The following is a 15,014-nucleotide window of genomic DNA, read 5'->3' as shown; positions in this document are numbered from 1 at the left end:
TTTGTTTTCGACTAAAGAAAGACAGGTATACTCACATATATATATATTTTCTTAAAAGCAAAGAGAAAAAAGGAAAAAGAAAAGATCAATTGAACTTTTCTTTCGATAGAATCAGCATACAGTCACTACAAGAGACATGTCGAATAGCGGCGGTTTTTTTAGGTTTGCACCGGTTATTAACCGCCGCAAAACGAAGTTCCAGCGGTTCCACAAGTGTCGCATATTAAGGGTGGAGATTTGATTTTACGGCAGTTTTGAAAAACCGCTGCAAATCAGATAATTGATTTTGCGGCGGTTGCAAAACCGCCGCTATTTTGGCCAGTGGATTTAAAAAAAATCCGCGGCAGTTTTAAAACCGCCACAGATTTGAGTGGGTTTTTGTTTATAGATAAAGCTTCAGGAAGCTAATTGAGTATATAATGAGTTAACATTCAAGTGAAGGAAACAAAAAGTGACACTCAAAAAACATAAATATCTCTATCATGGAAATATTCAGGTTAGTAGCACACTTTAATGACTATTAATTGTTATGAGATAGTCCGCATAATGCATCAACGAGCCCTATGAAATAGTCCGCAGTATAAGTTCATAAAGTTCTTCCTAAATGTACAAGAGGAGATCATTGATCATAGAAAATTAAGAATACAACATTATCATCTACAATTTAATCAGATTTTGTATCATACCACTCCAACAAATATTGAGAAGGCAAAAACGTATCCAATCCAGGCTGGATCACCATTTTGCATAGACTACAGGCAATTAATAGGACACATCAAGTGATAGAGAATTGTTAGAACAAAATAATAATAAAGAATTTGTTAGAGCACTATAACTTGTACTAGAGGTGGTTAACCAGTGATTTCAGTAAAACAGTAACTGACCTCTATCAGCTGATTCAATATTAGTGGGCCCAAAACTGGGAGAGATCATTTCCAATCTACATATTGTAAACAGATTAACAAAGATATTAAAATTGACAATGCATTTTGACATACAGCAAAGTTTAACACATGTAAATATTGAAAGCGACCAAATGAAATGATTATATAAACAAAAGAAATAGAACATTACCTTCCAAAATTCTCCCCACCAAAACCTGTAAAGCACAAGAAAACCAAAGCACAAAGATATATGAACGCATAAACACAAATGAGATACATGAACAAAAATAAACAAAGCCAGGAAAAAAAAAGAAGTAAAGAACATTCAGTTATATATTGTACAATAAGTGGTTTCATCATCACGAACTAATTTTACTACACAGAAGAAGATAGAGGTGTCTAAGTTTATCGGCCAAGATTAACTTATCAGTGCCAAACACCATTTTACTTCAATATCTGCCCTCTCATTATGAGCCATTATTGATGGTCTCAACTCTCAACTTATGCAAGTGATCATAAAGTAACACCAGAAAATATCTATCTATCTTCTACACTCTATCATGTTCAACACAAATCGGTCATACCTCCCACCAAGGCTTGCATTCAATGCTCTTAAAAGCCAAGGTTTCGACCTTCGAGATTCTTCTACCCAATATCTCTGGAACCTACAGAATCAAGAGGCACTATAAAGCAAACATGAAATACAACAATTAATGCCAAAAGAAAGCTTAAGCAAAGCGAAAACTCATACTTTTCATTCAATGTCTCAGTCCGATCCCATGTATCTAACTTCCATATATCTTTCTCTGTAAGGGGTCTTTGATATCCTAGATTCATGATAGGATTCATCCAAGAAAAAAGGATTCCTGCACGAGGAAAAAGAAATAAGAATGAAATAGCGAGGATCCATGCAAGATATTACTATGAATGGTATTTGCACTATGCTACCTCCAAAATTAATGAATACAAGAAATAAAAGCCAGAACTCCTAATCACATACAACATATCTTGGCAAATTTTACTTCAGTTAGCTAAATGTAATACCAAAAGCAGAAATAACAGAAAAATTTATAGCACAATCAGCCCAGAACATAACACTTCAAAGTTCTAACCCACTTAGAATTATAGCATTTTTTAAAGTATCCTTGATATCCTATGTGCAAATACAATTTTACATACTTAACAATATGTTTGCATGCCTTTCAGGACATATCTGCTCTCCTCCGGGCAGTTCTTCATATGCAGTATCAACAACCAAGGCACTCCGAACAGGGGTATAACCCGAATAAGGATCCAAAGTAGGTATATACACAAGCAAAAGTAGTCCAAACAAAGCCTGGAATTGTAGAAGAGATAAAATATTATTTCTTTATTATTTATCCTTTTAGATAGATGTTTCCATATATTCCAACTAGGGTAAATTAAAAGTATGGGAACAAATAGATACTCTCTAAAGCAGCAACAGAAAAAATAAAAATCACTAGAATGAGGATGAACTCAACAATGCAGCAAGACGCCCAGTATATACTAGATAGCTATTTGTTTGGAAGAAAACAAGTATATACTAAAAAAATAAAAAACAAACAATACATACACACACAAACCACTTGACTACAATAGTAAACAAAATCCATAAAGACAAATCTCAAAAACTAACGATTCAAAATGCCACCTAGATTAATTAATTACAGATACATGTAAAAAACTACTCTATTCCTCTTTAACTTGAATTGCTTTAATAAGCAGATTTGAAAGCTAATTCTTCCCTTCAATAGAATCTGAGTTTTTCTCTCATTGTTCCATATAGTGAAATGAACTTAGAAACTTTTGTGAACAAGAGCTTACAGCAACAAAATCTGCATGACCTTTACACTATTATTTGATACCAGTTTCAGTAACACAATTACCAGGCAGCAAAATTAAATTTGAAAAACAAACAAGACATATCATCGATGAAACAAAGCAATTATTGGGTAAAAAAAAAATGAGCAAAACCAATTTCAAAGTACATAGAAAGAAAGTTAGGAGAATAGTGGAACAAAATAGAAGCAGAACAGTTTCAAAAAAGGAAGAAGCAGAGTCACCAGTGAATCTATCCTGGTTTCGGCGACGGTTGTAACTGGTGCCGGCGTGTGCGATGGTGACCTCCTCTCCCTATTCGGCTCCTCCCAGCGGCAGCTCTATCAATGGCAGCAGCAGCAAACCTTAATGGCGACGGGAACAGGGTGCGACGACGACGGCCTTGACCCCAATCAACGGCAGCAGCCGCAGCAAAGCAGGACGGTCCGAGAACGGACCTCCTCTTTCTCCCCTGCGTTCATCGTCTTCTGCTTCTCCTTCACTCTTCATCGTTCTTCTCCTTCATGAGCGCGCACACTCCCTCTCTTCGCGAACTCTCTCTCTCTCTTCGGCTTCAGTGGTGACGACGGCAAGCTTAGTGGTGGCGGCAGTGGCAAGACGCGATGGTGAAGAGTGAAGACCCGCGATGAGAACGACGACGACGCTGGCTTCGCGGTGAGCTGATGCGATCTCCCTCTCTCTTCGCGGTTCTTTCTCTTGCGGTTTTGGCTTTCCGACGGTATGGCAACGCGACGACGGCGGAGAACCCAACAGCGCCGACCCGACTCCTTCCTCCCTTCCCTCTTCTTCTCCGTTTTTCCCTCTTTTCTCTTTAGGTTTCTCTCTTTCTTTTTTATGCAGTTGCTGAGTGTTGTTGTGTTTTTGGGAAAGGGGGAGATTGAAATATCACCAAAAAAAGGTGGATTAGCTTCGGTCCTTTAAAATTCGTGGCAAAACTAAATTAAATAGCTGCTCTTCCAATTTTCACCACTAAAACTGCTGGAAAACCATCAAATAGTTGCGGTTATAAAAACAGCTGCTAGTTATCCGCAGCTATCTTCCATTTTTGTGGTAGTGAGTGCGGTTGAAAGTACCAAATCAGATAGTATATTTTGAGAAATGTATATTTATATGTATTATTTTTATATTATTTTAGTAATTCTTAAAAAAATAATTTTTTTCATATTCAAATAATTTTTAAATAAACTCTAAGTCTGCAGAATAATTATTGTTATCATACTCATCATTTATATGGTCACATCTTAAATTTTCATCAATTAATTATCATTAATGATAAATTAGTAGTTTTAGTCAGTGTCACACTATTTAATCTCATAATTTGTGATGTTTGGTATGCCATCTCTTTAACATAATGTTAAGTATGTCAATGTCATCCTTAGTAGTCAACTAGTCATAAATATGTATAATGATACATCTTGAACCATCGTATCTATCTTAATATATATTGAAGATCATTATCTTAATATATACCATCATGAAACTCGTTTCTTGCATTGACTTAATCATACTTTCTGATTTGCACCTACCTAGCAAAATTGTCAACGAGACCCATATGATGCTAACACAATCTTACCTGTGCTATTATTTGTGGGATAATGTGTTGAAATAGAATTTTATCGGTAAAACAGCATCACAAAAATAGAGGATAATATATAAAGCATTTTGATAACGTTAGCAATACATATAGTATCATATTCTACAGGTCCAATCAAATATATTTTGATATATACGTATATATAGTATTGTTCCTAGATTTTTTCTCTGGGCAAGAGAAAAACACAACACATTTTCCTTTAATTCCTTTTCTTTTCTTTTAGTGGCAATAAAGATATCATCAAAATATTGCATAAATGCATAGATTCAATTCAATCTCTCTATGTCTTATCATGATGATGATGATAATAATACAAGCTGTATATATATGTAGTGTCAATTTATGGAATAAAATCGGTCTATATAAGGGTACCAAGAATATCATAAAAGAGAATTTGCGTCATTATTACTGTCTAGTTTTATTCCCAAGTGAGGTACAATTAAGATCATTATTATTTATTCGTTTAAAGAAAGGGCTTGTATATAATAATAGTACTGAATTGTCTCACTTTAGACCCTAAAAACAAAGGCAATTTTGAATCGGAATCTAATCTTATCCTGATGAAGCCTTTAAAATTTGCATACACTTATATGGTTTAAAAACCTTAAAATAACTGTGATTGAATTATGTTAGGTATATGTTAATATTCTTAGATAATTAATTGATTATTAATTTTGAATAATTGTATTATAAAATCAAATTATATTTATATTTGAAATCCAAAAAATATGCACACTACATAATAAATTGAAGTATTTTTATTTTAAAAAATTTCACAGGTGAGTTGTTTTAATCCCTAATTCATTTTAATATATTAGGACAATTTAGTCATTAAAATTGAAAAGGATAAATCAGTTTGTTAGTGCATAACTTTTGTTCATACCCTGATCCAAGTAATAAGCCAGGTCCAAATTAGCTAAGAGGCCCAATCCAAAAGGTTGGCCTTCACTGTTTGTTCGAGCTCCTTAAAGAGGTCGGAGTCAACGCCAGAGGGCAGCCAACACTTATCTAAGTGAATAACTGCCTCTTAAAATCTCTCACCCACTTCTAGAAGAGATATCCCAACAACTCTAAGATAAAGGGACGGTTATCCACCCTCAGAAGTGGAACTACTTCAACGGTGGTTATTGGATCATCGCCTAAAAATACACTGATACACTCAGGTAAAATCAAGTTCCAATTCATTCAAAAACTGTTTACCCCTTTGCTGACTTAGGCATTGAAGTGTCTTTACAGGTACCACCCCCCAATCTTCAAAATACACAACTCGGACGGCGACTCCCAGACTCGAACGAGTCGGAGACCACCCTCTTTTAACGTTTGGGCCTTCCCTTCGAAGACCAATCATCCGGTTCTAGGTAAGCCCCAGAACATTGGCGCCGTTACTCGGGACCTGGAAGATCAACTCATAATGGCGGATGACCAGAACGAGGACGGACATATTGCATCAGAGTCTGAGCAAGAGCATCAAGATGCAGTCAACAATGACAGAACAATAATATATCTGCAAGGAGGAGAAAGACAACATAGAGAGGGCCCCTCAGGTGTTCAAGACTCAAGAAGAATCTCCTCTGAGGTGCACGAGCCAGAGAAGGAGGGACAACCTCATTCCACCAATCTCATGGGGCTGCTACATGGCCATCAAGGACGGCTAGAACAGCTGGAACAAGAGCTGAAACGACAGCGCGAAGCGGAGAGAAGCCTAAGAAGAAAAGTTGAAAGATGAAAAGAGCTTGAAGAAAAGCTCTTAAGGCTGAAATCCAACCTCCGAGATAGGGGTTCTCATGCCGATCGAGAAGACACCCCATTGGGGAGAGAAGATCCGTTCAGTGAAGATATCATGAGGGCTAAGGTTCCCAGAAACTTTAAAATCTTTGACATGGATCTGTATGACGGAACTATCGACCCAAAGCACCACCTCAGCAACTTTAAAATTCAGATGTACTTAGCCGATGCCTCAGATGCTACTCGCTGCAAAACCTTCCCGACTACTCTAACGAAAGCGGAAATGAAGTGGTTCGACGGCCTCCCCCCCAGGTCGGTGATCAGCTTCGACGACCTCTCAGCAAGTTTCTCACGTGCTTCTCCATCCAGAAGGACAAAGTCAAACATGCGCCTAGCCTGCTAGGAGTAAAATAGGAAGTCAGAGAACCCCTGAGAGACTACATGGAAAGATTCAACAAGGCGTGCTTGGAAATCCAAGATTTACCTACTGAAGCAGTAATAATGAGCCTCGTTAATGGACTCCGAGAAGGACCTTTTTTCCAATCCATCTCAAAGAGGCACCCAACTTCCTTGAGTGATGTACAAGAACGAGCTGAAAAGTACATCAATATGGAAGAAAATGCCAGGTTACAAAAACCTAATTGGCGGCTAGGGCATCCTAATCAATCAAAAGAAAAGGAGAGGGAGCCCAAGAAGAAGGAAGAAGTCGGATTCGAGAGGCCCAGAAAATATCATTCTTACACTCCCCTACGAGTTTCCCTAGTCGATGTCTACATAAGCATCGACTTCATTATCGTCAATGTAGCTTCTGCCTACAACACCTTAATAGGCAGAACAACCCTAAACTGGCCTGGAGCAGTGGTTTCTACCCTCCATCTTTGCATGAAGTTTCCAACACTGGAAGGGATCACCACCATCAGAGGAGATCAGAAGTTGGCAAGAAAGTGTTACAATAAAAGCCTTAACCTAAGAGGTAAGGGCAAAGAAGTCAACACCATTGAACTCAGAGGAGTCCGAGTTAAAGAAGATTTGCAACCACAGCTTGGATGGAAAACTGAAGAGGTACAGATCGAGCAAGAGGTCAGAAAGAATACCAACATAGGAGCTAGCCTAAAAGAGGATCTGAAGCAGAAGCTAACGCAGCTCCTACAAGAGAATTCCGATCTCTTCGCCTGGAAAGCTCTGACATGCCGGGGATAGATCCCGAACTCATGTCACATAAGTTGGGTGTTCACCCGGGATCCTGACCTATCCACCAAAGAAGACAGAAGCTAGGACCTGAGCAGGCTCAAGTGGTCGAAGAGCAGGTATAAGCCCTACTAGAAGCAGGGTTTATTAGAGAAGTCAAGTATCCGGCTTGGCTGACAAATGTGGTGCTGGTCAAGAAACAGAACGAAAAATTGAGGATGTGCGTTCACTACACCGATCTTAACAAGGCATGTCTAAAGGACCCATATCCTCTCCCAAATATTGATGCCCTAGTAGATTCCAGCTCGGGATATTAATATTTGTCGTTCATGGACGCGTACTTGGGATATAATCAAATCCCAAGGCACAGACCGGATTAGGAGAAGACATCTTTCATCACACCCAGGGTAAATTACTGCTATGTGGTCATGCCTTTCGGATTAAGGAATGCAGGGGCCACGTATCAAAGGTTGATGAATAGGGTGTTCGCACCTCACCTTGGGAGTCTAATGGAAGTGTACGTGGACGATATGTTAATAAAAACCAAGGATGAGGCCAGTCTCCTGACTGACCTTTCACAAGTCTTCAGCACCATAAGAGCGCACGGGATGAGATTGAACCCCGCAAAGTGTACCTTTGCAGTAGCGGCGGGAAAATTTTTAGGATTCATGCTAACACAAAAGGGGATAGAGGCTAACCCTGACAAGTGTAGAGAAATCCTAGAGACGAAAAGCCCGACTTGCCTAAAGGAAGTCCAGCAGCTAAACGGCCGACTTGCAGCTCTATCTAGGTTCCTAGCAGGATCAGCATTGAGATCCCTGCCACTTTTTTCCTACTAAGAAAAGGATGCCAGTTCGAATGGACTCCTGAATGCGAAGAGGCTTTTCAGGAGTTCAAAAGGTTTTTAAACCAACCTCCCATTCTTACCCGACCTAAAGAAGGGGAAGAACTCGTCTTGTATTTAGCTATTGCCAAAAAGGTTGTAGCGTCAGCACTAATATGAGAAGATGAGGTTGGGCAGCATCCCGTCTATTTTACCAGCAAAGTTCTACAAGGCCCTAAGTTAAGGTATCAAAAATTCGAGAAGTTTGTGTATGCCTTTATCGTAGCATCTAGAAGGATTCGGACTTATTTTCAAGCTCATACTATAAAAGTTCGAACGAACCAGCTTATGAAGCAAATCCTTCTGAAAACGGATATTGCGGGCAGAATGGTTCAATGGGCTATAGAGCTGTCTGAGTTCGACCTGAAATATGAAACTCAGACAGCGATTAAAGCTCAATGCCTGACCGACTTCTTGGCAGAATACACGGGAGATCGAGAGGTGGCGTCCACAAGTTGGGAACTATACGTGGATGGCTCTTCCAACAAAATCGGAAGTGGTGCAGGCATAATACTGGTCAGCCAAGAAGGGACTCAAATAGAGGTTTCATTGAAGTTTGAATTTCTGGCCTCCAACAACCTGGCATAATATGAAGCCCTGATTGCCGGGTTTTTGATAGCTGAAGAAGTTGGTGCAACCAAAATAGTAATCTTCAGCGACTCTCAAGTGGTAACTTCTCAAATTAACGAAGAGTATAAGGCTATGGAGTATCTTAGGAGATTCTCAGAAACCGAGGTCAGACATATAGCTCGGGAGCTAAACAGCAGAGCCGACGCCCTCTCCAAGTTAGCAAGTACCAAACCAGGAGGAAATAATAAAAGCCTGATCCAAGAAACTCTCCAAGAGCCCTCAGTTACGAAGACAGACATTAAACAAGACGTCTTAGAGGTTTCCGGCTTAAATCTCGGATGGATGGCTCCTTTAATCGAATACATAAAATTCGACATCCCACCCAAAGAGGAAAAAGAAGCCAAGAAAGCCCGAAGGGAGGCACAAAATTATACCTTGGTGAAAAATATCCTTTATAGAAGAGAAATATCCACACCACCGTTGAAGTGCGTCCCGACCTCAAAGACGGAAGAAGTCTTGGAAGAAGTGCACAGTGGCATCTGTGAAAATCATCTCGGAGCAAAGTCTTTAACCAGAAAAGTCATCCGCGCTGGTTTCTACTGGCCAACTTTACAAAAAGATGCCACCGACTTCGTGAAGAAGTGTCAACCATGCCAGATGCATGCTAACTTTCATGTCGCTCCCCCGAAGAACTTTTTAGTGTAACTTCCCCATGGCCTTTCGCAAAATGGGGATTGGACCTACTCGGACCCTTTTCCCAAGCATCTGGGCAAGTAAAATACCTTATAGTGGGAGTTGACTACTTCATGAAGTGAATTGAAACAGAGCGTTTAGCTACCATCACAGCACAGAGAAGTCGGAAGTTTCTTTACAAGAATATCATCACCAGGTATGGAGTCCCCCATTCCATCACCACGGATAATGGTACCCAATTCACCGACTTTACATTCAGGAATTTGGTAGCCAGTATGAAAATAAAACATCAGTTCACCTCGGTAGAACACCCACAAGCAAATGGGTAAGCCGAGGCAGCCAACAAAATGATACTGGTGGGATTAAAGAAAAGGCTTCAAGAGGCGAAAGGAGCCTGGGTAGAAGAGCTACCTCAACTATTATGGGCGTATCGATCCACACCTCAGTCAGCTACTGGCAAGACACCCTTTCGGCTTGCTTATGGCATAGAAGCCATGATCCCAGTGGAAGTCAATGAGCAAAGCCCAAGGGTAAGATTTTATGATGAAGTCGGAAATATTCAAGCACACAAAGAAGAACTCGAGCTACTCCTAGAAGTTCGAGAACATGCTCAAATAAGGGAAGCAGCACTTAAGCAGAGGATGACAAATAGATACAACAAGAAAGTCATTCGTAGAAGCTTCGCCTCAAATGACTTGGTCTTGATTCGGAATGACATCGGCGTAAACAACTCAGGCGAAGGAAAGCTCGTTGCGAACTGAAAAAGGGCCCTACAAGAAAATTGAGGTCCTCAGAAAAGGATATTACAAAGTATCCGACCTGAACGAGGCCGAGCTCCCCAGGTCATGGCATGCATGTAACATGAAGAGATATTATAGCTAGAAACGAACCTCGTTCCCTGATGTACTCTTTTTCCCAACTTCATGATTTTTTTCCAAAAAAGGGTTTTCCTGGAGGGGGTTTTAACAAGGCATCATAGCGAGGACTAAGGGGCAGAAATTCCAACCCCTTAGTAGCAAAAGCATCCTTATAAAGCCATACTACATTTAATAACAATATCTCTCTTTATATTATCTTCTCTCTCTTTAAAATTTCCATTTATCATTACTATGATACGCATTGACTTAAGCTAAAAAAAGCGCAAGAATCCGCTGACCGACCTACATGGTCTGCAAGATAAAGCGACGAGGTACAAGTCAGTGTAAAGAGATTATAAAAGACGATCATGACAAGCTCGGACACAATACAGCTTACGACTTACAAGTAGGAAAGCCCGAGCAGAGTAAAATGTATCGCAAGAATAACCTAAGTCATATAAAGGATTCAACGGACAAAGCAAAATTGAACGTATGAGGTCAAAGTAATGGAATACAAAGAGATGTGAGAGTTCCTTAGGGAATCAATGATAAAAAGCTTTTCACAAAGACTTTGCCAAAGAAAAAGATTACTTAGCAAAAGGTTTTTTCAGAACTTAAAAGGCTTCACATAGTAAAAGCTTTCTATCCAAGGATCGAAACAAAGGGTTTTTTCAAAAAATTTGTAAAAACCTCAAAATCATTCGACAAAACGCAAACGCCATCACAAGAATAGTAAAAAAACTACTTTGTTAAAGGCCCTATCCAAAAGGACTAGAAACAAAAAATTGTTGTTAAAAGATCCTATGAAAAAATGATCAAATGTCAGGAACCACCAACACAAATATAAAAGAGTTCTTAAAAAGGACCCACAATCTGGGCCTTAATAGCTTCAATTACTTTAGACCAAGAAGGGGGTTCAAATCATCACCAGGAGAGGAGGTCAGAGCTTCAGCCGTTGAAGTCGGAGGGGTCGGAAGGATCTCTTCGGAAGTAGTGGTCGGAGCTTCGCTTGGATGAGAATAAGAACTCAGTAGGAACCCTTCCATCTGCTCAGCCTCACGAGAAGGAGATTCAATAATATGCTGCCCGCGAGTCTTCAAATCAGAGTCGATTTCAGGACAAGGAGGAGAAACTATCTCTCCATTGACGACCACTTTATCGGGGTGAAGGGAAGAAAGGTCCAAGTTGGGAGCAATCACTCTGACCTGTTCCTTAAACACCCTAAACATCTCCTCAGAACTCTCAAAATGGAGTCCTCCAAGTCCTGATAGGCCTCCTGATTTAGATCCAGCTGTTTTTCAGATCAAGATTATCCAAAAAGAGCCTAACATAATTTTGCTCAGCTTTCTCCTTTAACCCCTCAGCCATAGCACATTGGCCCATTAATTTTCCCCCTCTCCTAGGGTTGGGTAAGCTCTTCCTTCAACTAGGCATTCTCTTTCTGCAGCCTCTTCTCCTCTTACTGATACAGGACAATCCTCCCTTCAAGGTCCTTTATGGATTTTTTAAAAGCACTCAAGGGAGCTTTGTCAAAAATATCAAGAAGAGAAGTACAGACCCCGACAGTCTGAATTCCCCCTCGAATAAGAACCTAAAGATGGTTTCGGAGAGAAGCATCATCCATAGAAAATTGGCTATATGGAAGGATGTGCTTCCTTGCAAATTTTGGACCATCAAAGCCAGCCTCCACAGTAATAGAGGAACCGGACTCCGAGGTCTTGCATTTTTTCTTCTCAGGTTCTGGAGAGGGCTGAACTAGGGGGGACAGGGGCAGGAGGAGGAAGAGGAGGAGTAGGAATAGACTTTACCAAAATCGGCTAGGAAGAGCAGGTTCCCAAACCAGACCCATGGGAAGAAAGAGTGCTAGAAGTCCCGACTTTTCTGGCGTCAGCTCGGGCGCGGGCCTTCCTCTTCACCTCCTGCACCTTCTGGTAATAAGCAGCGCTCAACCCACTTTTCACCATTTCTAAAAGAAAGAAAAAAGTTGATTAGTATATAAGTCAGAATGAATACAAGTCAGAAGTTATCGAAATTAGCTACAAAGAGACAAAAAACTACCTAGGTCGGTCCGCACAAAACTCGGAAAGCCAAGAAGAAATCTCTTGGTATCCAGGTTTGGAGCCTGCCCCCCAAGCCTCGTGGAAAAACCCAACAATGACCTCCTCTACCTCATCTAAGTCGGCTAGACCATATTTCTCTACAAGGGAGGTCTCGGATCAGTACAGGGAAAATCGTGACTCGTTATTTTCGTTTAGGCAAAAGGGTGATGGCCCTCTACAGCCTGGATCTTGAATAAAATATTTTTGAAATCATGGAAGGATTCATCAAAGATGGAAAATATTTTTCGACCTAGAATAGCTCGAAAAGACACCACTGTTGTTTGTTTTGTTTATTTGAAGCATTGAAAGGCTTAGTCAGGTGAAAAAGGTAGAAAAAGATTCGTAAAGAGGTCGGAAAGTCAAGCTCTAAGCTAACGAGTTGGTATATTTTTAGGAAACCCCAAGAAATGGGGTGGAGCTGGGTAGGAGCCACCCGGCAATGAGATAAAACCTCTTTCTCAAAGTCGGAAAAAGGGAAAGTAACCCCCAAGTGGGTGAAGAGGCAGTCATACATGAAAAAGAAGTGGGGGTCAGAATCATCAGTCCTCCCACAGTAAGCCCGATCCTCAGGGTCTGGTGCTACTAACTCATACTTAGGTTCATTAGCATCAAGACTAAAGATTCTATGATATTTTCGGAGTTCGATTATAAAAATGTTATCCATTACAGAGCTTTCAGAAAGAACAAAGGCATCTACCCATCTCAAGAGAGTCTCATGGATACGAGAAGACATTTTTCAGTAATGAGAAAGTGTATATAAAAGTGATAAAAACCTACAAGGAAAAAGAAGCCATAAAAAAATAGGACTCTTGAAGATAAGACCATAATTATCAAATCCGGCTAGACCCGGCCGGTTTGAACGGAAATCCGGTCACCCAGTCATCTGGCCGGGTCGAGTCACTTATTGAACCGAATAAGCATGAGACTCGGTGAAAACCGGTTAGACTCGGTCAATTTTCATCAAAACCGGTGACTTGGCCGATTAATACAACCCGGTCCGGGTTGTGTTTTTTATTTTTTTCTTTCTTTACCTGTAAACGGCATCGTTTAGATGCCTCTTCCCCCACCCCCTTTTGTTAAAACCTAATTTGAATGGAACCTCCCACCCCCAGCCTCATCTCTCTTCTCTCGCGACACTCCACGACCTCACCCTCACCGCGTCACTTTTTCGTCTCTCCCCTCACCTCGTCAGTCGTCACTTTCAGTCTCTCACAGCCTCACCTCGTCTCTCTCTCAGTCTCACACTCATAAGCTCATCGTCACAGTCTCGTGCTCCTGCATTCGCTTCGTCGGCGGAAGAAGCAGGCGAAACCAGTCAAGGAGCATCTGCTCCGTTGGATGGTGGTGGTGGTGGTCGTCTTCTTGTTTCGTCGCGGTCTTGGAAGTTCGAAACCAGTTACGGGTGAGCTTTGTTCGAATTTTCGATCCTGTTCTTTCACTGGTTTCACCGTTTCAGTGTCAAATTTGAATAAATTAGAATTATTGTTGAACTTGAGCAAATTTTAATTAGAATTGTTGAATCTGGTGGTTGTTGCTATTGTATTTGATTTTTCACAATTGTTGCTGAACCTGAGCAAATTTTTTGTTGCTAGATAACATAATTGGATTGAATTGTTGCTGGATATCAGGGTTGATTACTTGAATAAATTATAATTGTTACTGAACCTAAACAAATTTTAATTAGAATTTCTATTGAATATGGTGATTATTGCTGTGTATTTGATTTTTTACAATTGCTGAACCTGAGCATATTTTTGTGTTGCTGGATAACATCATTGGATTGAATTTTGTTGCTGGATAACAGAGTTGAATACTTGAATAAATTAGAATTATTATTGAACCTGAGCAAATTTTAATTATAATTTTTGTTGAATCTGGTGGTTGTTGCTGCTGTATTTGATTTTTTACAATTGTTGCTGAACCTAAGCAATTCTTTTTTGTTGTTGGATAACATCTTTGGATTGAATTTTGTTGCTAGATAATAGAGTTGAGTACTTGAATAAATTAGAATTATTGTTGAACCTTAGCAAATTTTAATTATAATTTTTTGTTGAATCTGGTGGTTGTTGCTACTGTATTTGATTTTTCACAATTATTGTTGAACCTGAGCAATTTTTTTGTTGCTGGATAACATCATTGGATTGAATTTTGTTGCTGGATAACTGAGGTGAATATTTGAATAGTTGAATTTGTTATTGATTATCCTTAGTGAACTTTGGTGGTTGTTGCTGTGTTGATTAAAAAATTGCTTGGCTAAATCTTTCATTGCTGAAAATTTTTTGTTTCTTTTACTAGAATTTTAAAAATGTCATCTCAAACACTATCGAAAACACCACCATCTCAGGAACAAGCATCATCAGCAAAGACTTGTATTTTAAAAATGTGTAATATGTTTGATCACCCTTATTCATTTAAATTATGAGAATATTATGCACTAGAAATTAGTTTATTATGTCTAAGAATTGATATTAGATTATTAATATTTGTAAAGATTTGTATTTTAAGTTTTAAAATATTATTTTAATTTTATTTATATAATTTTATATTTTTTTAATTATGACCGGGTTAACCGGGTGAATCAGTGACCCACCGGTTGAACCAGTGACCCGGTGACCCAGTCATATGACCGGGTTGATTACCGGTTCGGTTCTGATAACTATG

At 39.6% G+C, this 15,014-nt stretch overlaps 1 protein-coding gene and 1 long non-coding RNA gene across 2 annotated transcripts in view; one reads left to right on the top strand and one right to left on the bottom strand.

The window, feature by feature from the left end:
- The window catches only part of LOC110267846, a 7,150-nt gene extending 4,733 nt beyond the window's left edge, over positions 1 to 2,417 (bottom strand). The window contains exons 1-3 of the long non-coding RNA XR_002355784.1: positions 2,064 to 2,417; positions 1,636 to 1,750; positions 1,012 to 1,549 (exon numbers count right to left, since the gene is read on the bottom strand). This is a non-coding gene — a long non-coding RNA (uncharacterized LOC110267846). The remainder of the gene's footprint in view (positions 1 to 1,011; positions 1,550 to 1,635; positions 1,751 to 2,063) is intronic.
- Positions 9,745 to 10,158, top strand: LOC107627411. Its single transcript, XM_016330243.1, has one exon. The coding sequence runs from the start codon at positions 9,745 to 9,747 to the stop codon at positions 10,156 to 10,158; it is 414 nt and encodes a 137-aa protein (XP_016185729.1).

Source organism: Arachis ipaensis, chromosome B02 (genome assembly GCF_000816755.2).
Source record: "Arachis ipaensis cultivar K30076 chromosome B02, Araip1.1, whole genome shotgun sequence".
NCBI lineage: Eukaryota > Viridiplantae > Streptophyta > Magnoliopsida > Fabales > Fabaceae > Arachis > Arachis ipaensis.
This window is presented reverse-complemented; position numbering and strand designations above follow the sequence as displayed.